The 23,421-nt window shown below is 46.4% G+C and overlaps 1 protein-coding gene and 1 long non-coding RNA gene across 8 annotated transcripts; one reads left to right on the top strand and one right to left on the bottom strand.

The window, feature by feature from the left end:
* Nucleotides 1-36: 36 nt before the first annotated feature.
* NRBP1 (nuclear receptor binding protein 1) lies at nucleotides 37-13,526 on the bottom strand. Of its 6 annotated transcripts, none has more exons than XM_008980971.5 (19): nucleotides 13,426-13,526; nucleotides 8,712-8,941; nucleotides 8,400-8,522; nucleotides 8,109-8,210; nucleotides 7,641-7,730; nucleotides 7,454-7,494; nucleotides 6,989-7,083; nucleotides 6,474-6,497; nucleotides 5,371-5,454; nucleotides 5,109-5,167; nucleotides 4,845-4,943; nucleotides 2,325-2,457; nucleotides 1,750-1,855; nucleotides 1,563-1,613; nucleotides 1,324-1,459; nucleotides 1,107-1,160; nucleotides 960-1,023; nucleotides 672-727; nucleotides 37-586 (listed from the first exon to the last, which is right to left on the bottom strand). In XM_008980971.5, exons 2-19 carry the CDS (start codon nucleotides 8,919-8,921, stop codon nucleotides 482-484), a joined length of 1,632 nt encoding a protein of 543 aa, XP_008979219.1. In that variant the 5' UTR covers nucleotides 8,922-8,941; nucleotides 13,426-13,526; the 3' UTR covers nucleotides 37-481. The 6 variants fall into 6 exon arrangements, with proteins under 6 accessions (XP_008979219.1, XP_035129410.1, XP_002757980.2 ...); XM_035273519.3 differs by lacking the exon at nucleotides 13,426-13,526 and adding an exon at nucleotides 12,778-12,964; XM_002757934.7 differs by lacking the exon at nucleotides 6,474-6,497.
* On the top strand, nucleotides 585-4,982 carry LOC118147471 (uncharacterized). Of its 2 annotated transcripts, none has more exons than XR_013526717.1 (3): nucleotides 585-748; nucleotides 4,069-4,189; nucleotides 4,751-4,982. It is a non-coding gene; the product is annotated as an uncharacterized LOC118147471 (long non-coding RNA). The 2 variants fall into 2 exon arrangements; XR_013526716.1 differs by lacking the exon at nucleotides 585-748 and adding an exon at nucleotides 2,502-2,629.
* Nucleotides 13,527-23,421: the final 9,895 nt, after the last annotated feature.

Below are 23,421 nucleotides of genomic sequence, written 5' to 3' on the forward strand. Positions count from 1 at the left end.
GCTCCCCCTGGCTGGCAAGGCTCGAACACACGACGCTTTTAGCAAAAAGTAGACTTTTATTACAGCAGCAACTGAGGCGAATCGAATGGCCCCCCAGGGCCACCACTGCAGCACCACCTTTCTCTCCCGCCTGGCCGCCCCAGCGGGATTGTAGAATTCGGCTCCCTCAGTGCCCATGGGCCTCCTTCCCACACAGGCTGGGCGGGAGCCGGCAGATCAGCGACTAGCCCCCAACTAGAAGGCGGCTGCTGAGAAGGCCCAGGCCCATGTCTGTGCAAAACAAGTAAACAAAGTGCAGAGGGGAGGAAGAGAAGGGAGGGGTAGGATGATGCTCAGAACCAGGGAGCCCCCCCAGCCCTCCTGAATAATAAAGGAGGGAAGGGGCTTCACAGGGTAATACTGACTGAGGGGAAGGGACAGGAGGGCTGCAGCATGTCCAGGGACAGCCACAGCGCAGATCAGGGCCTGGCCCGAGTGAGCTCTAAGAGGAGACGGTGACAGCGGCTGAGTTGAGGGTGTTGTTCCTGGCAAAATTGAACTTGTTCAGGGTCTCCTCTAGCAGAGAAGTCAGCCGGCTCTGGTCAGCCTGGGGGAGAAGAGCTCAGTGAGACAGGGGCTGAGAGAAGAGAAGGCACTGGGGCAGCCAGGTCAGATGAAGGCAGAAATCTCACCTCACTAATGAAGCCCAGCTGCACCAGCTCAGCTGCCAACTCGGGGATGTTCTCATCTAACAGAGAAACAGGAGGGGGTGAGTACAGTACAGGACTGAGGGACCTGGGGCCCTTCACACAGCACCACTAGGGCTAAACTGTCAGATCCACCCACTGTTGTAGGGGCTAAGATAGCCATTCTTTGTGAGTCAATGTGTTACTGCCTTGTCGCCTTCCCCACTCCTGAATATGTCCCTCAAAGATAAGGCTCACAGACTCTCCATCCTCTGAGGGAAAGGAGAGACTCACTTGGCATCAGGTCACAGCTCAGGTGCCGGTTCAGTTTGTCCTCCAGCTTCAGCAGAAGCGTCAGCTGGAGAATAGGACAGTCAGAAAATGAGACTCCTCCCTACCCTCTAGCCATCAGCCCTGCGTAACCCTAGCCCTGAGCCTTACATGGTGTTTGACTCCCTCCTCCACCGATTCAATGTTGCACTGCATCAGCACCACCTAGGGAAGGAGGACAGAGAGGGTCACTCTAGAGACCTGTCCATAAAAAACCCAATACCTAGACGCCTTTCCAGCCCATAGCACATGGCTGCTAGGGAGCATTTTCTCTAAAGGATAGAGCCTTATTTGTGATGTCCTCTCTCCCTTCCACCACAGCTCCCACCTTGCGAGTCTCCACCTCAGCTGGTTCAGGTGTTGGAGTCTTGACAGAGGGGGGCACGACAGGTGATGTCACCTCCTCCTGCTGTGGCTGCTGGGGCCGAGGTAGCCCAAAGGCTGTCAGAGGATAGATACCATTCCTGGAGAGAGATGAAAACAGATCACATGAGCTCTGTGAATGTCTTAGGATACCCAACACTGCCTGCTTCCTCAAGAAAGCCTGTCTTCTCACTCTGCTCTCACCTTACATCTTCAAGGAATTTATCTAATTCCAGAGCTGGTGACTGAGAGTACCTGGAGGAGAAAAGAGAAAGGAGATGGAAAGAAGGAAACAAGCAAAAAAGCAAATTCAACCATTCCCAGAGAATGAACAGAACCTCAAGAGTGGTAGTCACCAATCTGCCCTTTTCAGACCATCTCAGTTACTCACAAAGTCTGAACTGGTTCTCTTCCTGGTCCTGCAGGGATTTCAGCCAGTACAGCACTGGTATCCATGTTTTTGGTGATCTCCTCCAGAGCATTCTCTGGGATCATGTCTGGAGGGCATGATGGAGTGGGATGTTATGGAGGAATAGTCATATTAAATGTAAAGGGGTAAAGAATCCCTTTGGAGGCAGGGCATGGTAGCTCATGCCTGTAATCCTAGCACTTTGGGAAGCTGAGGCAGACAGATCATTTGATGCCAGGAGTTCAAGACCAGCCTGGCCAACATGGCAAAGCCCCATCTCTACTAAAAATACAAAACTTAGCCAGGCATGGTGGCACATGCCTGTAATTCCAGTTATTCGGGAGGATGAGGCACAAGAATTGCTTGAACCCAGGAGGCGGAGGTTGCAGTGAGCCAAGAGCGCACCATTGCACACTCCAGCCTGGGAGACAGAGTGAGACTCTTTCTCAAAAAAAAAAAGAATCCCTTTGGAAATAGAAGAGGAAAGCAAGCATGCCAGTGATAGTTACAGGGCTCCAGATTGGAAGAATATTCCCTGTAGGGCCAGTAGGACTCACGTTGGTGTCCCACAATGCAATGGGCAGCAAGGAGTTTGAGTGAGGGCACTTCAAACAATGCTGGGTGGAACAGAAGTTCTCTGGCTGTTGGTCTGCGAGCAGGCTCAGACTGCAGGCACTTTTGAATGAACTCCTAGAAAAGAAAATAAGGAACTGGAGTAGGCATCTGGCAAGCCCCGCAATGTATTCATCTTTATAGCTCTCATTCTACTTAGCACAAGGCTTTGTACATAGCAGGGGCTTGGCACTTACTGAGAATACAATATATTGACAAACGCACCTGAATGGGCTTCAAAAACTGTAAGGTATATGAAAGATACATCCACTGCCTTTCTGGTTTTAGTCATTTATCTGCTCTCCAACCACAAACTTTCTTTTTTTATTTAATGTTTACATTTTCTTTTTCCTTCTTTTTTCCTTATTTCTTTTACCTCTCTGCTTTATTAGCCAACTCATTGCCTATCTTCTTTTCTAAATCTTGCCACATTTTTAGCTTATCTCTTCCCACACTTACCCACTGTGATCAATATTCACCATTTCCTTTGTCCACAATCACTGAATTCACTGAATTTCCCAGGATTCCTGTAACCATTCTGCTTTATTTTCTTTCTTTTTTCTGAGACAGGGTCTTGCTGTGTCACCCAGGCTGGAGTATAATGGCACAATCACAGCTCACTGCTGCCTCAACCTCCTGGGCTCAAGCAACCCTCCCTTCAACTTCCAGAGTAGCTGGGACCATAGGCATGTGCCACCACACCCAGATTATTTTTATGTTTTTGTTTTTTCATAGAAATGTTTTGTCATGTTATCTGGGCTAGTCTCAAACTCCTGAGCTCAAGTGATCCTCCCAGCTCAGCCTCCCAAAGTTCTGAGATTACAAGTATGAGCCACTGTGCCTCACCTCTGCCTCCTTTTCTGCCTTCTGTACATCCCATGACAATTAACCTGCTTTCAACCTTGAAGGCTAACAAGGTTACATACCTAATCTTTCACTTGAATACTCCACCTCAATGTTGAACTAGAAACTTATTCCATACTATCCTCCTGACTTCCCACCAGTCTTCCTTCTTTTCTCCTCTGTTCCCTATTATACTTATCTAATGAGTTACAAACTGTTCTTGTTTGGACTTTCCTGTCAGGCTTTACTTACTATACTCTTATCTGCTGATTCATAACCTTATGTCTTTCAAATCTTAGCTCATTATTTCTGGGTGCTATCCCTAACTATATAAATATAAATATAAATTAAACAACTGGTTTAATTTAAATTGATTGATTTGCTTAAAAATATAAAAATAAAAAAATTACAGGTGTGTGGCTCACACCTGTAATCCCAGCATTTTGGGAGGCTGAGGCGGTTGGATCATGAGGTCAGGAGTTTGAGACCAGCCTGGCCAACACAGTGAAACCCCATCTGTACTAAAAATACAAAAATTAGCCCGCCATGGTGGCATGCGCCTAAAATCCCAGCTACTTGGGAGGCTGAAGCAGGAGAATCTCTTAAACCCAGGAGGCAGAGGTTGCAGTGAGCGAAGATCACGCCATTGCACTTCAGCCTGGGTGACAGAGCAAGACTCCATCTCAAAGAAAATTAAAAAATCTCTCTCTTTCTCTCTCTAAATGGCTGTCTGAAAGAAAAAAAATGGCTGAGAATATACAGCAATTGCCTGAGATGACCATCAAATTAATTTACCTCCATGTAGACACATTTAAATTAACACACTTTTTTTTTTTTTTTTTGTAGACAGAGTCTTGCTCCATCACCAGGCTGGAATGCAGTCTTGCGATCTCAGCTCACAGCAACCTCTGCCTCCTGGGTTCAAACAATTCTCCTGCCTCAGCCTCCCAAGTAGCTGCAACTACAGGCACGTGCCACCACACCCAGCTAAATTTTGTATTTTTAGTAGAGATGGGGTTTCACCATGTTGGCCGGGATGGTCTCGATATCTTGACTGTGTGATCTGCCTGCCTCGGCCTCCCAAAGTGCTGGAATTACAGGCATGAGCCGCTGCGCCCGGCCTCTTTTTCTTTTTTTTAAGATAGTCTCACTCTCTTGGCTCAATGCAACCTCCACCTCCCAGGTTCAAGCGTTTCTCTTGCCTCAGCCTCCTGAGTAGGTGGGACTACAGGCATGCACCACCATGCCCAGCTAATTTTGGTATAAAAATACTAAAAAGTAGAGACAGGGTTTCACCATGTTGGCCAGGCTGGTCTCAAACTCCTGAACTCAAGTGAGCCGCCCACCTCGGCCTCTCAAAGTGCTGGGATTACAGGTGTGAGCCACCGTGCCCAGCCAACACACAACGTTTAACCCCAATAATCATCCATCTTAACCCCCTAACCTATGTGTATGTATGCGAAAACATGGTAGGCACCTCTTAAGGAAATGTTTACAGATTTTGCTTGTTCTGTTTTATATCCTCTAGCTCTTAGGAGGATATGCCCAGTAGGTACAAAGGAAGAAAAACCAGAAGACATTTGAAAGTCAGTTGAGGAGGGAGTGATCCTGAAGATCCTTACCCTCTGTAATGGGTCTTCTAGAAGCTGGATGGCACTGCTGATGGCTTCCTGTGGCACATATGAGGACTCTCCATTGCCCTGAATCTCCAGCACTGCCATCTTCAAGGAGAGGAATAAAAAAAAGTAGACACCTAAGAACTTCAGTGCTCTCACAATCACTCCCTCCAAGTTAGCACCTTGCTTATCCCCCCTCCATTTCCTCTTCCATATTCTCATTTGACCCCTTATCAAATGAGAAGGGTCCCTCCCCTCCAGTCTCCTCACCTCCAGTGCACACATGCCGAAGGAGTAGATGTCCACTGCTGTTGTCACATTAGTGACTTCTAGGGAAAACAGAGAAGGCTTTGTTTAATCAGAGGATTGGGGGCTGGGGTTGGCAGGAATGCCTTAGGAAAAGAAAAAGAAAAAGAATTTGTATGCTGGTAGAGAAGAACTAGAAGTTTCAGTTATATTGCCTCTGTACCTCAAGTTATAAGATGCAAAACCAGGGGGATGAGGGCAGGGCAGAGAAACCAGGAAGGCTCACCTCCATACTCTGGTGCAAAGAAATGTAGATTCTTCTGCTCTTCTCGACAAGTCTTCACGTGATTGTTGATAGTGTCAGGAGCCACTGGGAGTAGGGGAGACACCCACAATCTGACCACCATCAACGAATAATAGTCTCACTCCAGAGAGAGGACCCAAAAGCCAAATTCTCTCCTAAAGTCTCCTTTCTGATGAACCTCAATAGGTACAAACGTATCCCCTTTCCCGTCCTGAACTACAGACCACACATGGATACCACCTACCTCCCTTTTCTCAGGCTTACTGCTTCTCATATAATGTCCCTAATTCAGGAGCAACAAAAGCACCAGACTAAATTAACAGATATACAGGGGCTTCAGGCCAGTCTAGGAGCAATGTAGCCTAAGGAAAAACTTTCACTTGTGTCCCGTTCACCTTCCCTAAATCCCAGGTACATCTAATCCCTGTTCACATGAAAACATTTGGTTTTAGTTTTAGGAATGGCTTTTAGTTTTACTTTTAGTTTTGGTTTTAGGAATGGCAGCCATTCCTAATCTGGGAGAATTGGAGACCTCAGGAACTTGGATAGGATAAAGAAGGATAAGAAGTATTAACATACAACCCAGGATGTAGCCTCCTTCTTACCCACCTTTGCTGAATAAAACTCAAAAACAGCTAATACCCTTTAATCAGTTCCACTTTTAAGTTTTAATCCACCAAAACTTTTTAGACTCCTGTTCTACCCCCTTATTCCTCAACAATGCCTGCCACAGGGCTGAACGAGGAACCAGGACCAGGCCCAATTTGGACTCATTTGGATCATAAACAATGACTAAAAGTCACAGAGAATATGGGAGCACAGTATGATCTGGGGAACTAGCCTGATGATGAAGGGGAACATGAATCCAGGAGGTAAGTGGCCAGCCAGGCAGAATCCACAGGAAACAAGCAGGTTATGGAGGGACAAGCAGGCGGAGGGCTGGCAGGGCAGAAGCTAAGCAGGCATAATTAGGCAGGGAAGATAGGGGAAGAGGGTTTGCTCCCACGACTGCATGCACTGGGCAGCCGCCAAGGGAGCAGAGGGAGCACAAACAGAGCCCCAAGAGGGGCAGAGGGAGCTCTCACCATTAGCAAAAATCCTATGAAAGACTGTTGGGAACAGAGCAGCCCGTAAGCGGGAGGGAGGAAAACAGAGAAAAGTTGTGAGCGATGGAGCAGCCAAGCCCCAGACAAATGGACACACAAATATACAAACACAGCACACAGAAATGTTGTACACTGCACACAAATACACAGCAAATGAAAGCACTCACAGCAGGCACAGCCTGGAACCTCCTCTGGCAGGGTCTGGCACCAGGGCTCAAATCAGACTTCAAACCTATCTCTTGCCCTTTCCCAACCTCCTATCAGTATCTCTGTATTAACTCCAGTTTCCCTTCAAAAAGGTGTAAGATTATATACCCTATCCCTCTCCACTAATTAACTGGCCTCTCCTATGAATTACCCGTAGCAAAGTCCTTTCTCTTCTCACCAACCCACACCTCAGAATTTTGCTCTGTTATCCCCCATTCCTTTCATCTTACCCCCATGGTTCCCAAATTCCCGAGGCTCCCCTGCCCAGAACCTCTCCCTCCCCTCACCAGAGCCAATCTTGATGAGTCCGTTGTGCTGGATGAAGATGGTGTCACAGGTCAGGTTCCCATGGATGATGGGGGGGTCACAGGAGTGCAGGTAGCTGTGGGGGCACTGGGCTGTTAGAGGGGCCACTGGGAAATTAAGGGCAGGGGGAACCCAAGGGTTAAGAGGAGCAAGGGCCAGGTCTCCTGCTGGTCACCATAAAGATAATCCCCACACTCTGAATCTCCATTATGCCTCATGATTTAAATAGCTAGATAAGCACTAGGAGAAAGAGGTAGGAGATAAGTGTCATGGTTAGGGCATTAGCATATATCCTTTAAAAGACCCATAGCGGGCCTCATCTTGACAGTATATGATTCAAAGAAAGTAGGGAGAGGCAGAAAAGAACAGAAGAGTAGTACCCTGAAATCTGTCTGAAGGAACTAAATCAGGAAATATGGGTAAGAAACTAACCAGGTACTACTTACCTTAGGGCAGAGAGGATTTGTGTGCACCAGCGCTTCCATGCCTGGAACGAAGTTTGATCCAAGGATTAGCAGTAATTCCCTCTCTTAACTCTCTCCCACTAGCTCTTTCCATCCCTTCCTGATCAGCTTCATTATTAAAATAATCATTTTTAAACCCCCTAAAGGTTTGTCTGCTCTCCTTCTATACCTTTTCATTCATAGTCTTATGGTTCTTTTTGGTCTTCTTCAGAAACTGCTTCAGACTCCCAGATGACATGTATTCTGTGATAAAAATGACCTGTGGAGGCAAAGCACTCATTAAAAGGCCTTATGATCCCTTCCCTTCTAACATACATTACATTTGAAAGTTTATTAAAATTTCTCTCCTTTTGTTCTTAGCTTTACTTACTTAGACTAAATCGGGCAATCAATGAAAACTACTAAGCAATAAAAGTTACAGAAAGAAGGAAGCGAAAGTTCACTCATTTTCTGCCCAGTCTATAGCCACACAAAAGGCATAGGTGGCAACTGAAGCCCTACTCTCATTGCCATAGCAGCTGATTCCAGTTCTGTTTCAAAACTACCCTGTTTTAATCTCTGAATGTAAAAGAAACAATAATAAATGTAGCTAGTCTCTTTTCACTAAGTTCAGGAAATATGGGGAAAAAATTCTTACCCTGGCCTTGTTCTCTTTAATGTCAGCCCAGTATTTGTGAAACTTAACAATGTTAAGATGCTCCAACTGAATCAGATTATCAAACACAGCACGAACCTTTTCCTGAGAGCAAGGGAGACAATGGAATAGCAGAGTTCACAAATCACTGTAATAATCCTGAGAAGCCATTCCCTATCCCTCCCCAGAAATGATCTAACCCCAACATACTCTTCATAGGCAGCTTCCCAACAGCAATTCCTCTTTAACATCAGTGTTCCAACATTACCCAGGCTGCGTCTTTTCACCACCTACCTCCTGCAGCTTATAGTTCTTGCGCTCAGAGAACTGTACCTCATTCCACACAACCTCTACACCTTCCTCTGTATCCATGGCCAGGTATGCACTGTCAATACCTGGTACATTCCGTTGATTCACCTGAGAAGAAATGCGTATGAAAGAGAATTAAAGTTACGTCTCAAATCTTCCATTTTAACACTCCATATGATCATCTCCTCCTAGTCCCCAACCTTTTGAAGTTTGGTCGGCCTCTTTTAAGACTTTGCTCTTCCAGTTCTCACCTCTCCAGAATTCAGTCTCCCAAGAGTGATTGTACCATCACTTTACCTCTTCTCGCCTCTTCTGCCAGCGCCCACAGGGTGACTCTTCCAAAATCTCAGATTCATCTTCACTTTCTTCTTCTTCCTCTGGGGAAGCCGCTGAGGTTGTGGAGGTCACAGGAGGTGACACTGATGTCACTCCAGGAGCTGAAGATGAGGATTCTACCTTTGGATCTGAGCTGCTGCTGAGTACTGTCTGGGACTCCCCCTCCGACATGCTGGAAGAAACACTCAGACCTGCATTGGTTGAGGCAAGTACAGAGGGAGAAGGCAGAGAGAGTCAGGATACATCTATAAGGATTCAGTAATCCAGGCTGGGCTTAATGACTCACGCCTGCCATCCTAGCACTTTGGGAGGCCAAGGTGGGCAGATCATCTGAGGTCAGGAGTTTAAGACCAGCCTGGCCAACATGGCAAAACCCCGTCTGTACTAAAAATGTAAAAATAGCTGGGTCTGGTGGGGCACGCCTGTAGCCCCAGTCATTCAAGAGACTGAGGCAGGAGAATTACTTGAACCAGGGAGGCAGAGGTTGCAGTAAGCTGAGATCACACCACTGCACTCCAGCCTGGATGACAGAGCAAGACTCCATCTTAAAAAAAAAACAACAAAATTTAGTAATCCAGCGGAGCACAATGGCTCACCCCTGTAATCCCAGCACTTTGAGAAGCTGAGGCAAGAGGTTCACTTGAGGCCAGGAGTTTGAGACCAGCCTGGGCAACAAAGTGAGACCCCCGTCTCTTCAAAATAATTTAAAAATTAGCGAGGCAAGGTGGTGCACAGCTATAGTCCCAGCTACCCAGGAGGCTGAGATGGGAGGATCACTTAATTGCCCAGGAGTTTGAGGCTACAGTGAGCTATCATCATGCCATTGGCTAGGCAACAGAGAGAGATCCTGTCTCAAAAAAAATTTTTTTAATAATCCTGATAACCTCATCTGCAAATTCAATAGAAAATAAAACAGGCCAGGGATTTGAGACCAGCCTGGACAACATAACAAGACCCCAGTCTCTACACAATTTTTTTTTTTTTTTGAGACGGAGTTTCTCTCTTGTTACCCAGGCTGGAGTGCAATGGTGCGATCTCGGCTCACCGCAACCTCCGCCTCCTGGGCTCAGGCAATTCTCCTGCCTCAGCCTCCTGAGTAGCTGGGATTACAGGCACGCGCCACCATGCCCAGCTAATTTTTTGTATTTTTTTTTAGTAGAGACGGGGTTTCATCATGTTGACCAGGATGGTCTCGATCTCTTGACCTCGTGATCCACCCGCCTCAGCCTCCCAAAGTGCTGGGATTATAGGCTTGAGCCACCACGCCCGGCCCTTAAAAATAGAAAACACACACTTTCTTTGTTTCCTTTAAATCCAAAATCAGAATCAGTCCTAAATACTGAAACACTATTCTCCTAACTCGAGTCTAGAGAAGGGGAGCTATCTTAATTGAAGATGACCCACCCAGGAATGGCAAACACAAAATTTACGGCAGTCTAACTCCACTTAGTAAGGTCCAAATTAACAGCAAAATAAGGTGCTCCATTCCTTCTTGGCAAATACTCATTCAATAGGCTTCCCTTGAATCCCCAAGTACCCCCTGTTTGTACTGTGCTCAAGAATTATGCTATGTGTGGCCAGGCACGGTGGCTCATGCCTGTAATCTCAGCACTTTGGGAGGCCAAGGCGAGTGGATAACCTGAGGTCAGGAGTTCGAGACCAGCCTGGCCAACATGGTGAAACCCTGTCTCTACTAAAAATATCAAAATTAGCTGGGTGTGGTGGCACACTCCTGTAGTCCCAGCTACTTGGGAGGCTGAGGCAGGAGAATCACTTGAACCCAGGAAGCAGAGGTTACAGTGAGCTGAGATCATCCCACTGCATTCCAGCTTGGGAAACAGTGAGACTCCATCTCAAAAAAAAAAAAAAAAAAGAAAAAGAAAAAGAAAAAAAATTAAGCTATGTGGGCGCTATTCAGAACAGATAACTCCAGACTCCAAAATGTTTCACTGAGATAGCCTTGCTAGACCTGTAGCACCCTCTGTCAACTTTTCCAGCTGAAACTCTTGGCTAATTTATCCAGCTAGAACTGATCTTGGCATTCGCTATTCATCCCTTCTCTACACAGAACAAGCCTGCTAGTCCATGGTGAGACTACCTTTGGGGCAGGTGACTGGCAGTTGTTAGTGACTTCATCACTGATGACCTCACCTTTCCTGTGATGTGAGTGTGACAAATAGGTATTGTTAATAACATTTTTTTCATTCAGTCATTTGACAAATATTTATTAAGTACTTATTGTAGGCCAAGCACTGGGCTAAGAACTTGAGATAAAATAGTGAACAAAATAAATGCCCACATTCAAGCAGCCACAAATTCAAGTCAAACCTAAGACTTTAAGCTTCCAGCTTTCATTTCATTCACACTGCTCAAAGTCTCTGCAGTTTCCATTCTCTGGGGCACTAGATCTAATATAGGCTATTTCTTACAAGTACAAATAATTCAAGGTACAACTTTTATACAAAAAAGTATTATAAAGCATAACATTTTTTTCACGGTCATGGCTACCTGAAGAAAAGGAATTCTCAAGAGTTAAATGCCATTAACTTATACAAAAAGTCACAAGACAATCACTTAATGTTATTCCATGTCTCTAAGAACAAAATCTGTGAAGGAGTTGGAACCTGTGTGTGCTAGGCTCAAGAGAGTGCTCTAAAGTATGAAAATGATACCCTGGGCCAGGTAAGCTGGCTCACGCCTGTAAGCCCAGCACTTTGGGAGGTGGTCGCGGGGCGACTGTGTGAGCTCAGAAGTTTGAGACCAGCCTGGGCAACAAAAATTAGCAGGTATGGTGGTGCACATCTGTAATCCCAGTTTATTCAGGAGGCTGAAGCATGAGAATCACCTGAACTTAGAAGGCAGAGGTTGCATTGAGCCAGGTGGCGCCAATGCACTCCAGCCTGGGTGAAAGAGTGAGACTATGTCTCAAAAAAAAAAAGAAAGAAAAAAGAAAAAGAAAGTGATATCCTGGAAAGTAAATCTGCTCCTCTAAGTCATTTCAGAATGCCAGAAGCCTCTAATCAACACCAATTTTTGAAAAGCTCACATTTTAGAACTCTCTGATGCCCATTTGTGCCCATCTCTGCTCCCAATCTACACTATGTTTAACCCAACTCAGAAGACTTTTATTAGAAGACAGTCTAGAAAATACCAAAGAGCAATAGGCACTACAGAGGAAATCTGGCAAGATATTCTTTCCCTATGTTATTTTCTAGGTCCTGGCTTATTCTAGAGAGATTTGCCAGGCGCGCTGGCTCATGCCTGTAATCCCAGCTACTTAGGAGGCTGAAGTGGGAGGATCGCTGGAGAGAGATTTAACTCAGCCAGCCAGGAAAGCTACTATCTGCCTGTTTTCGTAATCAGAAAACTTCTGTTAGAGATCATGTTCCTTCTGAAAAGTAGCTAAGCAAATGGAAGACACTATCAGTTACTTCCTAGAGCAGCTACATTCACTGAATGCGTCTAGAATCTGAACTAAGTAAAATTTCCAGCGAGACTACAATAGGAAACAGCAGAATTCTAATACAGGAAAGCTATAGCCAATGGACTGCAAAGAAACTTCTGGACCTAGGACACAAACAACTAACCCACGGTAGGGCACAACAGGAGACACCAACCCTTCATCAGTGATAGATGGCCTTGGAATTTGCTTATCCCCTCCATTATTTTTTGTGTCTTTTTGTCCCGTCCTAATTTTTTCAACACAAGTGAAACAAGAGCAGTGCCCAAGATCCTCCAGCACCCCTCCTATTGATGAAGGAAGAAACCTCCGCGACACCAGTTTTGCCTCAGAGTCGCTGAGAGGTTTAAAAGAGATCAGACACGGAAAAGCTCATTTATGCTCGTAAGGGGAATCTATCGCCTGGCCGCCTCCAGTCACCCTGAGAGGTGCAGTGTGTTCCCTTCGGAGTAATGCAGATGGCCCTGCAAAGTTTTTCCCCGAGACTTTCATTTATTGGACAGAACCCCTCTGCGTGTCAACCCCTCTGCAAGAACTCGTGGGATGGGGTCTTTTGGCTCTTCTCACCCTGAGCGGACCAAAGGGCCTCTGAGACCCGCAGAACTGTCCAGTCGGAAATGAAGCCGCTCGAGGGAGGAACCCGGCCCCTAGAATTTCACACTCCAACAAGTCGCATGCCCGGCGTCTGGAGGGCAGCAGAGTCGGCCCGCGCGGGCACCCGACTGGGGCCCAGGGAGCGAGCGGCGGCCACCTCATCAAAGGCCGGCAGGGCGGCGCAGTCAGGGGTGCAGGCCACGCCCCCGCGCAGTCGGCGCGCCGCCCCGCGAGCAGGCCTAGCCAGGCCGCCGCGCTTCCGCAGGCCGCCGGGCCGCGACCGCCGCCCCCACCGCCGCCCCCGCCCCCGCCCCCGCCCGCAGGGCCCCGCCTCTCGCAGCCAGAGTTCCAAGCGAACGCCAGGGCCTCCCGACCTGCGCCCGCAGAATTCCGGGGTGCCGCCGCCACGCCGGGTAGACCGGGGAGGACCAGGCAGAGACTGCAGGGCCGAAGCGGCCCCTCGGCTCCAGCAGGCAGGGCCCGATCGGGCCTGGGCTACTGAGTGAACAGGGCCGCCTTTAGCACCCGCCCGGGTCCCATCGTCCCGGGCTTCAGAGGCCGATCCTTCTGTCTTCTCGCGAGCCCCTCCCTCCTCGGGCCCTCATTTCCCTGGGCTCTCACCTCCCGACTCCGCGCCCCGTAGCCTGCGCTTCAGTTTCAGCTCGGGTTCCGGGGCCCGGGATCACAGCGACTCCCTCACAGCTGCGCTCCGCAGCGCAACCGAACTGCTGGCCCCGCCCTCGCGGCGTCCCAACCAACAGATGGGCGGTGCCGCACCGTCGGCAGGTTTCCATTGGGAGACGCGCTGGGTGGGCGGGGCCCTTCCGCAGGGCGCCCGCTGGGGTAGGCTTCCACCCGCTCTCCTCCCCTTGCGCCCGACCGGCCGAGACCTCTTGCAGGGGTGGGTGTTTTCTGTCCCAGCTGGGGCTCGTCTCTCTATCCACTCCACCTCCCGGTCCAGGTGCCCCAGATGGTTCTGCTGGACGCAGGGAAGGCCTTCTTCTTGAGGGCGCCATGACAGTTCTAATGACCCAAAAAGACAAAAGGAGCCAAAAACGTAGCCTCAATCCGAGACGAGCGCCCCCCAGCCCCCGCCCGCATTATTTTGGAACGAGACTGGTGTGCCGGACGCCAATTCTCCGGAAAGCTATTAAAAATTACCTAACACTGAAAATTAGTTAACTCTGTGACTGCATAGCACTATTTGCTGAAACTTTGTAAGAGGTTTTCACAGATATTGTTTCATTTGATCCTCGTGAAAACGAACTCATTTAAATTATCATTCAGTGGTAGCTGACAAATGCAAAACCTGAATCAGAGGCCTTAAACTATTGACCGAAAGTTAAGTTGGTAAGAGCCAAGTCTAGAATCCAAAATAGTAAATTTCATCAAAGAAGACTACGTTGAGAAGATATTTGGAAAGAATTTAGACTGGTTTCAAGGAAGTGGGAAGAAAAGATGATAAATTCCGGGTGAGCTATTATTGATCTGCGAAAACTAAGCGCGGAGCCTTCAGGATGAAAGTTCACTCTGCCCTTAGACGAGTATGATGGAGGAAGGATGATGAATCAATCAACAGAATTTGGGACTGTCACAATTACCCAATTTTACTGTCCGTAAAGGGAATCTCTAATCCTGTTTTACTGGGAGAAAGGACATATGGCAGAAATCCTCTCGTTTTCTCATTACTTCAAAATATTCATTTTTAAAACTGATCTTTCAGACGGTAATCCCAGCAATTTGGGAGGCCCCAGGCAGGCAGATCACGAGGTCAGGAGTTCGAGAGCAGCCTGGCCAATATGGTGAAACCTGTAGGGCTGAGGGCCCCACAGGGTCGTGGGGTGAGCCTTATGCTGTGCTGAGGCACAAGATCCGAGAAATAAAGAGACAGAACACAGAAGTACAAGGAAAACGCAGCTGGGCTCAGGGGGGCCACCCCACCTATAAGCGGAGTCAGGCAAGGCCCCGAATGTCCAGAAGCATGAGTATTTATTGTGTATAGGTTAGGGGGCAGAGCAGTGAGTGAAATCATCTTTAAGGATAGCGATAGGGTCGTGAGCAATGAAACATAGGGTCCACCCCCATTAGGTCACCTAGGCCAGGAGGTGGACAGTGCACAGCAAGGGGCCCGTTCCCATGAAGGCAAGGGCCGTGTGCAGTAAGGGGTCCACCCCCATTAGGTCACCGAGGTTTGAAGGTGGGCTGTGCACAGTGAAGAGGGTGCAGTGTGCAATACTTCTTTCTATGGGCAAACTACTTCTAAGAAGATTTATAGGAGGATGCTTTAAGTCACTTAGCAGTGACAGAGCTGTCAGGGTTACTGCCACCTTCTGGCAGCTTCCAATGAGTTCTACGGGAAGATGCTTTTCGAGCAGCATAGTAGCAAGAGCTGATAAAGTTCACAGTCACCAAGGTGGATTGCCGGTCTGAGGGCAGCCTTCCACAAGAACTGGAGCAAGGTCCTACAACTCCTTTATCAGGAGGAGTGGCTCTCGCCCCAAGCCTGTCATACAGCGGGTATCTTTATGATACTGAACGCTGCCACCTGGGCCATGGATTCTCGTCCCGGTATAACTGTTTTTCTCTTAAATCATGCTCTGCACTGTGTCTGCTCTAGGCATTCCTCTGATTATAAGCTGCTTATTCCTTAATTCATGCTCTGTACTGTGTCCACTCTAGGCATTCCTCCGATTATGAACTAAGATATAATTATAGGTATATATGTAGGGAAATATTCTTTAGGCACTCATACTATCAACTATTACATGATTACATATAGAGGATTATATAAAGTGAAGTCCTATTTCTATAAACTAATAACTGATTATGTAAAGGATTATATAAAAGGAAATAGCTGAGTAGTAACACTATAAATTGAGATATTCCTCAGGCCCTAACTGTGCCAGGGTTCTGCTTAGCTCTCATTCCTCGGTGCCTATATGGGGGGTTACCCACAAAACCCCCATCTATACTACAAATACTAAAATTAGGCAGCACACATCTGTTGTCTCAAGCTACTTTGGGGGCTGAGGTGGGAAGATCACTTGCGCCCAGGAGGCAGAAGTTGCAGTAAGCCAAAATTGCACCAATACACTCCAGCCTGAGCAATAGAGTGAGAATCCGTCTCAAAACATAAATAAATAAATAAAATCAGCCTTCCTAACTTGATTCTTTTATCTTTGAAAGAGAGGGCTCAAACCCCCTTTTAAAAATCTGATTAAATTTATGGGCCTTCTCTTGTATTTTAAAAAATGCATTTACCCAACAAATTTAGGATACCATTTCAATTTCAAGAAATTGAGGTTAACAATCTTTGTTCTGGGCTGGGCATGGTGGCTTACACCTGTAATCCCAGCACATTGGGAGGGCAAGGCCGGCAGATCATTTGAGGTCAGGAGTTTGAAACCAGCCTGGCCAAAATGGTGAAACCCCGTCTCTACTAAAAATACAAAAATTAGCCCAGTGTGCTGGTGGGCTCCTGTAATCCCAGCTACTCGGGATAGGGAACCAGGAGAATCACCTGAGCCTGGGAAGTGGAGGTTGTAGGGAGCAAAGATTGAGCCATTGCATTCCAGCCTGGGGGACAGAGCGCAAGACTCTGTCTCAAAAAAAAAAAAAAGCTGGGCAAGGCAAGCCTGTAATTCCAGCACTTTGGGAGGCTGAGGCGGGTGGATCACGAGGTCAAGAGATCGAGACCATCTGGTCAACATGGTGAAACCCCGTCTCTACTAAAATATAAAAAATTAGCTGGGCATGGTGGCGCATGCCTGTAATCCCAGCTACCCGGGAGGCTGAGGCAGGAGAATTGTCTAAACCCAGGAGGCAGAGGTTGCAGTGAGCTAAGATCGCGCCATTGCACTCCAGCCTGGGTAACAAGAGCGAAATTCCGTTTCAAAAAAAATAATAATAATACAAATAAAGAAATAAATAAGCTGGGGCATGCCTGTAGTCCCAGCTACTTGGGAGGCTGAGGCAGGAGGATCCCTTGAAACTGTTAGGGGGAGATTGCAATGAGCAGACAGAGCGAGAGACTCATCTCAAAACAAAAACAAAAACAAAATCTTTATTCTAATCTCAAAAGGAAAAGATTAACCTTTCCTCCCTGTGGGCTCAAAAGCAATTGGAACACGTGGCCCAGGGTAAACATTCATTAAATATCAGTTCATGTTATCATTAGAGTTTAGCATTCTCTTCTGCCTGGGGCCTTAGCATTATCAACCGTTTTAACTAGGTCCTTTCAAGTATGCATAGAGGACTATTTGGCATCCTCTAGCTCTCATTTTTAATCTTTCATTCACATTTAAAATGTCAAATGCCTGCATTTTCACCACTTCAAGTATTTATTTTTTCCTGCTTATAAAAATAATACATGCTCATTGCCAAAAAACCACCCCAAAATATTTCCAAAACGATTTCAGTATAACATAATATTTATATAGTAGTTTCCATGTGTTAGGCACTTTTAATTGCTTTATGACATAACTCATTTAATGCTGACAACAATAATATGAATATTAACAGTTACTATAGAAAGTGAAATCTCTCATAATCCTACTTCCCCCAATAATTAAGATTTCGGTGTACATTTTTTTTTTATTTTTCTATGTATACAAATATGTGTATATAATTTTAAGTGAAAACAAGTTTATACTACATAATCTTTTTCACTTTTTGCCATGGCAGTGCATATGGCACTACTTTAATTTTTTAACTGCTACTTTAATTTTTCACTTTACTGGTTAATTTTTTTTTTCTTTTTTTTTTTGAGACAGAGTTTCACTCTTGTTACCCAGACTGGAGTGCAGTGGCACCATCTCGGCTCACCACAACCTCCGCCTCCTGGGTTCAAGCAATTCTCCTGCCTCAGCCTTCGGAGTAGCTGGGACTACAGGCGCGCATCACCATGCCCAGCTAATTTTTGTATTTTTAGTAGAGACCGGGTTTCACCTTGCTGACCAGGATGTCTCGATCTCTTGACCTCATGCTCTACCCGCCTTGGCCTCCCAAAGTGCTGGGATTATAGGCGCGAGCCACTGCACCCGGCCTAATTTTTTTTTTTTTAAGACAAGAGTCTCACTCCATCACCCAGGCTGGAGTGCAGTGGCTTAATTTCAGCTCACTGACACCTCTGCCTCCCAGGTTCAAGGGAGTCTCAGGCCTCAGCCTCCCAAGTATCTGGGACTACAGGTGCGTGCCACTATGCAGGACTAATTTTTATATTTTTAGTACAGATGGGGTTTCACCATTTTGCCCAGGCTGGTCTTGAACTCTTGAGTTCAGGCAATCTGCCTGCCTTGGCCTCCCAAATTGCTAGGATTACAGGAGTGAGCCACCGTGCCCAGCTCTTTACAGGTTAATTTTTTAACCAGTAGAATATTCCAGTGTCCAAATGTGCCAGCATTTAATTAGTAACTACCTGTGACCATTGGGATAACATTCATCATTTATTATTATAAATAAAGCAGCAGGGACTCCATGTTTGGGTCCCCTTCCATGAACACTCCCTTCTTGGAAGCCGTCTTTCTCTCTCCTGTCTCCTCTGGAGTCCCCTTCAAACACTCTCTTGTGGAAGCCTGTTTTCCCCTCCTAAACTCCATCTCTCTCTATTCCCTTCCACTCAGTGTAGAAGCTGCTTTAAAATAAATAAATAAAGCAGCAATGAACTTTTAGCTACATATATCTTTGACTACTTGTGAAAATGATTTTTTTTTTTTTGAGACAGTCTCACTCCATCACCAGGCGCCAGGCTGGAGTGCAGTGGCACGACCTCGGCTCACTGTAACTTCCGCCTCCCAGCAATTCTACTGCCTCAGCCTCCCGAGTAGCTGGGACTACAGGCACATGCCACCACGCCCAGCTAATTTTTTTTGTATTTGTAGTAGAGACGGGGGTTTCACCATGTTGGCCAGGATGGTCTCGAACTCTTGACCTCATGATCCGCCCGCCTCAGCCTCCCAAAGTGCTGGGATTACAGACATGAGCCACTGCACCTGGCCGAAAATGATTTTTACACATTCTTGAAACCGCATTGCTGAGTCAGAAGCTAAGAACATGCATATTAGATTGGCCAAATTCCAGAACACTGACAACACAATATGCTTGTGAGGATGTGGAGCAACAGGAACTTTCATTCATTACTGGTGGGAAAGCAAATGGAATAGCCACTTTGGAAGACAGTTTGATGGTTCCTTACAAAACTAAATGTACTCTTACTATATGATCCAGCAATTGCACTCCTTGGTATTTTATTTACCCAAAGGAACTGAAAACTTATGTCCACACAAAAATCTGCACATGAAGGTTTATAACAGCTTTATTCATAATTGCCAAAAGTTTGATACAACCAAGATGTCCTTCAGTAGGTGAATGGATAAACTGGTACATACAGACAATGGAATATTATTCAATGCTAAAAAGAAATGAGCTATCTAGCTATGAAAAGACAGAGAAGGCTGGGTCCGGTGGCTCAAGCCTGTAATCCCAGCACTTTGGGAGGCCGAGGCGGGTGGATCACGAGGTCAAGAGATCGAGACCATCCTGGTCTACATGGCGAAACCCCGTCTCTACTAAAAATTTAAAAAATTAGCTGGGCATGGTGGCACGTGCCTGTAATCCCAGCTACTCAGGAAGCTGAGGCAGGAGAATTGCCTGAACCCAGGAGGAGGAGGTTGCGGTGAGCCGAGATCACGCCATTGCACTCCAGCCTGGGTAACAAGAGCGAAACTCCGTCTCAAAAAAAAAAGAAAAAAAAGAAAAGACAGAGAAACCTTAAATACATATTACTAAGTAAAAGAAGCCAATCTGAAAAGGCTAAATACTATGTGATTCCAAATAAATGACATTCTGGAAAAGGCAAAACTATGGAGACAGTTTTTGCTAGAGATTTGGAGTTTGAGATGAATAGGCAGAACACAGGTGATTTTTTTTTTTTTTGAAAGGGAGTCTCACTCTGTTGCCCAGCCTGGAGTGCAATGGCAGGATCCCTGATCACTGCAACCTCCGCCTCCCAGGTTCAGGCAATTCTCCTGCCTCAGCCTCCCGAGTAGCTGGGACTATAGGTGTGCAATACCATGCCTGGCTAACTTTTGTATTTTTAGTAGAGATGGGGTTTCACCCTGTTGGCCAGGATGGTCTTGATCTCCCTACCTCGTGATCTGCCTTCCTTGCCCTTTCAACATGCTGGGATTATAGGCAGGATTATGTGCCTGGCCACAGAGGATGTTTAGGGCAGTGAAAATATTCTGTGTGCTACTGTAATGAGTATACATTGTCCAAACCCATAGAACATACACCAAGAGTGAACCTCAAAGATAAACTATGGGCTTTGGGTGATTACGACATTTCACTCTAGGTTCATAAATTGGAAGAAACATACCCTCTGATGAGGGATGTTGATAATGGGGGAGAGGCTATATGTGCTTGAGGGTAGGGGGTGCCTAAGAAATCTCTGTACCTTCATCTCAGTTTTGCTATGAACCTAAAGATTCTCTTCTTCTTCTTCTTTTTTTTTTTTTTTGAGACGGAGTTTTGCTTTTGTTACCCAGGCTGGAGTGCAGTGGCAAGATCTCGGCTCACCGCAACCTCCGTCTCCTGGGTTCAGGCAATTCTCCTGCCTCAGCCTCCTGAGTAGTTGGGATTACAGGCACGCGCCACCATGCCCAGCTAATTTTTTGTAATTTTAGTAGAGACGGGGTTTCACCATGTTAACCAGGATGGTCTCGATCTCTTGACCTCGTGATCCACCTGCCTCGGCCTCCCAAAGTGCTGGGATTACAGGCATGAGCCACCGTGCAAGGTTATCTTAAAAAAATAAAAATAAATAAAATAAATAAAAACTTTTTTTTTAAAGGCAGACCAAGCACAGTGGCTCATGCCTGTAATCCCAGCTCTCTGGGAGGCTGCGGCAGGCGGATCACAAGGTCAGGAGTTCAAGACCAGCCTGGCCAACATGGTGAAACCTATCTCTACTAAAAATACAAAACATTAGCCAGGCATGGTGGCAGATGCCTGTAATCCCAGCTACTCGGGAAGCTGAGGCAGGAGAATTTCTTGAACCTGGGAGGCAGAGGTTGCAGTGAGCCAAGACCGTGCCACAGCACTGGAACCTGGGCAACAGGGTGAAACTCTGTTTCAAAAAAAGGAAGCTGGCAGCCAGGCGTAGTGGTTCATGTCTGTAATCCCAACACTTTGAGAGGCCCAGGTGAGATCACAAGGTCAGGAGTTCAAGACCAGCCTGGCCAATATGTTGAAACCCTGTCTCTACTGAAAATACAAAAAAAATTAGCCAGGCATGATGGCAGAGGTCTGTAGCCCCAGCTACTTGGGAGGCTGAGGCAGGAGAATCTCTTGAACCTGGGAGGCGGAGGTTGCAGTGAGCTGAGATCACGCCACTACACTCCAGCCCGTGTGACAAAGCAAGACTCCATCTAAAAAAGGAAAAAAGCAGCTGGCCATGGTGACTTATGCCTGTAATCCCAGCACTTTGGGAGGCCCAGTGGGGAGGATCACTTGAGGAGTTTTATACCAGCTTGGGCAACATAGTGAAAATCTGTCTCTATAAAAGAATTTTTTTTCATTAGCCAGGCGTGGTGGCATGCTCCTATAGTTCCAGCTACTTAATAGGCTGAGACAGGAGGATCGTTTTAGCCTGGGAGGTCAAGGTTGTGGTGAGCCGTGATCCTGTCACTACACTCCAGCCTCAGTAACAGAGCAGGAAACTGGTATAGAGAGAACAATGGATATAACTTTGGGTACATTAATAGGAAGAGGAATAGAAAGTAGAGGAGAAAAATTAAGATAAACTGAGAGAGAAATGAAATCAATCAGTATTATGAAAAGGAGAGTTGTTCGGTAATCCTGAATGCTGAAGCGATCATGCACAATTAAGAATGAAAAAGAGCTTTGCAGTAGAAACTCATAATAAATTGAGAGTAAAATTCCTGTAGCAAGAGAATGAAATTAACATTGTAAGAGATTGGAAAGACAATAGGATTTTACTGATGTACAAAGAGCCCTTACAAGCCAGAAAAAAAAAAATGATCAAGTCAGTAAAGAAATACACAAAAAACCTGAATAGGCAAGAAATTGAAGAAATACAACCAGGCAATAAACATATAAAAAATGTTTAGCTTCACTTATAATTAAATTAATGCAAATTAAAACAGGATACCTTGGCCAGCCTCAATGGCTCCCGCCTGTAATCCCAGCACTTTGGGAGGCCAAGGTGGTTGAATCACCTGAGGTCAGGAGTTCAAGACCAACATGAAGGAACCCTATATCTACTAAAAATACAAAAAATTAGCCAGGCATGCTGGCAGTCTCCTGTAATCCCAGCTACTCGGGAGGTTAAGGCAGGAGAATCGCTTGAACCTCGGAGGCAGAGGTTGCAGTGAGCTGAGATGGTGCATTGCACTCTAGCCTGGGCAACAAGAGCGAAACTCTGTCTCAAAAAAAAAAAAAAAAAAAAGATTCTCCTGCCTCAGCCAGCCACCGGAGTAGCTGGGATTACAGGCATGTGCCACCATGCCCAGCTAATACCGTATTTTTAGTAGAGATGGGGTTTCTCCATGTTAGTCAGGCTGGTCTCAAACTCCTGACCTCAGATGATCCACCCACCTCGGTCTCCGAAAGTGCTGGGATTACAGGCGTGAGCCACTCCATCCAGCCAGATATCTTTTTTAAATTAATGCATCACCAAAGTTAAAAAGATTGGTATGACTCAGTGTTGGTAAGGATACAAGGGATAGAAACCCTAACATACTCTTGGTGGTATTATTGGTATTTTTTTTGAAAAGCAATTTGGCAATATCTATTCAAATTTAAGATGTGATGTTCTTAGCCTTTTAAATTATTTATTTATTTATTTATTTATTGAGGATTCTCCATTCTGTTGTCCATAATGGTAGTACCTTTTTTCCTTTTTCTTTCTTTCTTTTTTTTTGAGACAGAGTTTTGCTCTTGTTACCCAGGCTGCAGTGCAATGGTGCGATCTCGGCTCACCGCAACCTTCGCCTCCTGGGTTCAAGCAATTCTCCTGCCTCAGCCTCCCGAGTAACTGGGACTACGGGCATGCACCACCATGCCCAGCTACTTTTTGTATTTTTAGTAGAGACAGGGTTTCACCATGTTAACCAGGATGGTCTCGATCTCTTGATCTCATGATCCACCCGCCTCGGCCTCCCAAAGTGCTGGGATTATAGGCGTGAGCCACCGCGCCTGGCCTCTTTTTTTTTTTTTTTTTTGTGACGGAGTTTTGCTCTTCTTGCCCAAGCTGGAGTGCAATGGTGAGATCTCGGCTCACCACAACTTTCCAGGTTCAAGTGATTCTCCTGCCTCAGCTGCCCAAGTAACTGGGATTACAAGCATGCACCACCACGCCTGGCTAATTTTTTCGTTGTTGTTTTTTTTGTTTTTTTTGAGACGGAGTTTCGCCCTTGTTACCCAGGCTGGAGTGCAATGGCGCGATCTCGGCTCACCGCAACCTCCGCCTCCTGGGTTCAGGCAATTCTCCTGCCTCAGCCTCCTGAGTAGCTGGGATTACAGGCACGTGCCACCATGCCCAGCTAATTTTTTGTATTTTTAGTAGAGACGGGGTTTCACCATGTTGACCAGGATGGT

This window comes from Callithrix jacchus, chromosome 14, assembly GCF_049354715.1.
Source record: "Callithrix jacchus isolate 240 chromosome 14, calJac240_pri, whole genome shotgun sequence".
NCBI lineage: Eukaryota > Metazoa > Chordata > Mammalia > Primates > Cebidae > Callithrix > Callithrix jacchus.

What these genes read in the sequence shown, in the direction of transcription:
- NRBP1 (XM_008980971.5), bottom strand. Translation starts at nt 8,921, where the DNA reads ATGTCGGAGGGGGAGTCCCAGACAGTACTCAGCAGCAGCTCAGATCCA. An exon ending in CAAATCCTCTCTGCCCTAAG is followed by an intron (nt 7,084 to 7,453) that starts GTAAGTAGTACC and finishes GTGCCCCCACAG; the next exon opens with CTACCTGCACTCCTGTGACC. An exon ending in TCATAGGATTTTTGCTAATG is followed by an intron (nt 5,455 to 6,473) that starts GTGAGAGCTCCC and finishes CCCTACTCCCAG; the next exon opens with TGGCTCCTGACACTATCAAC.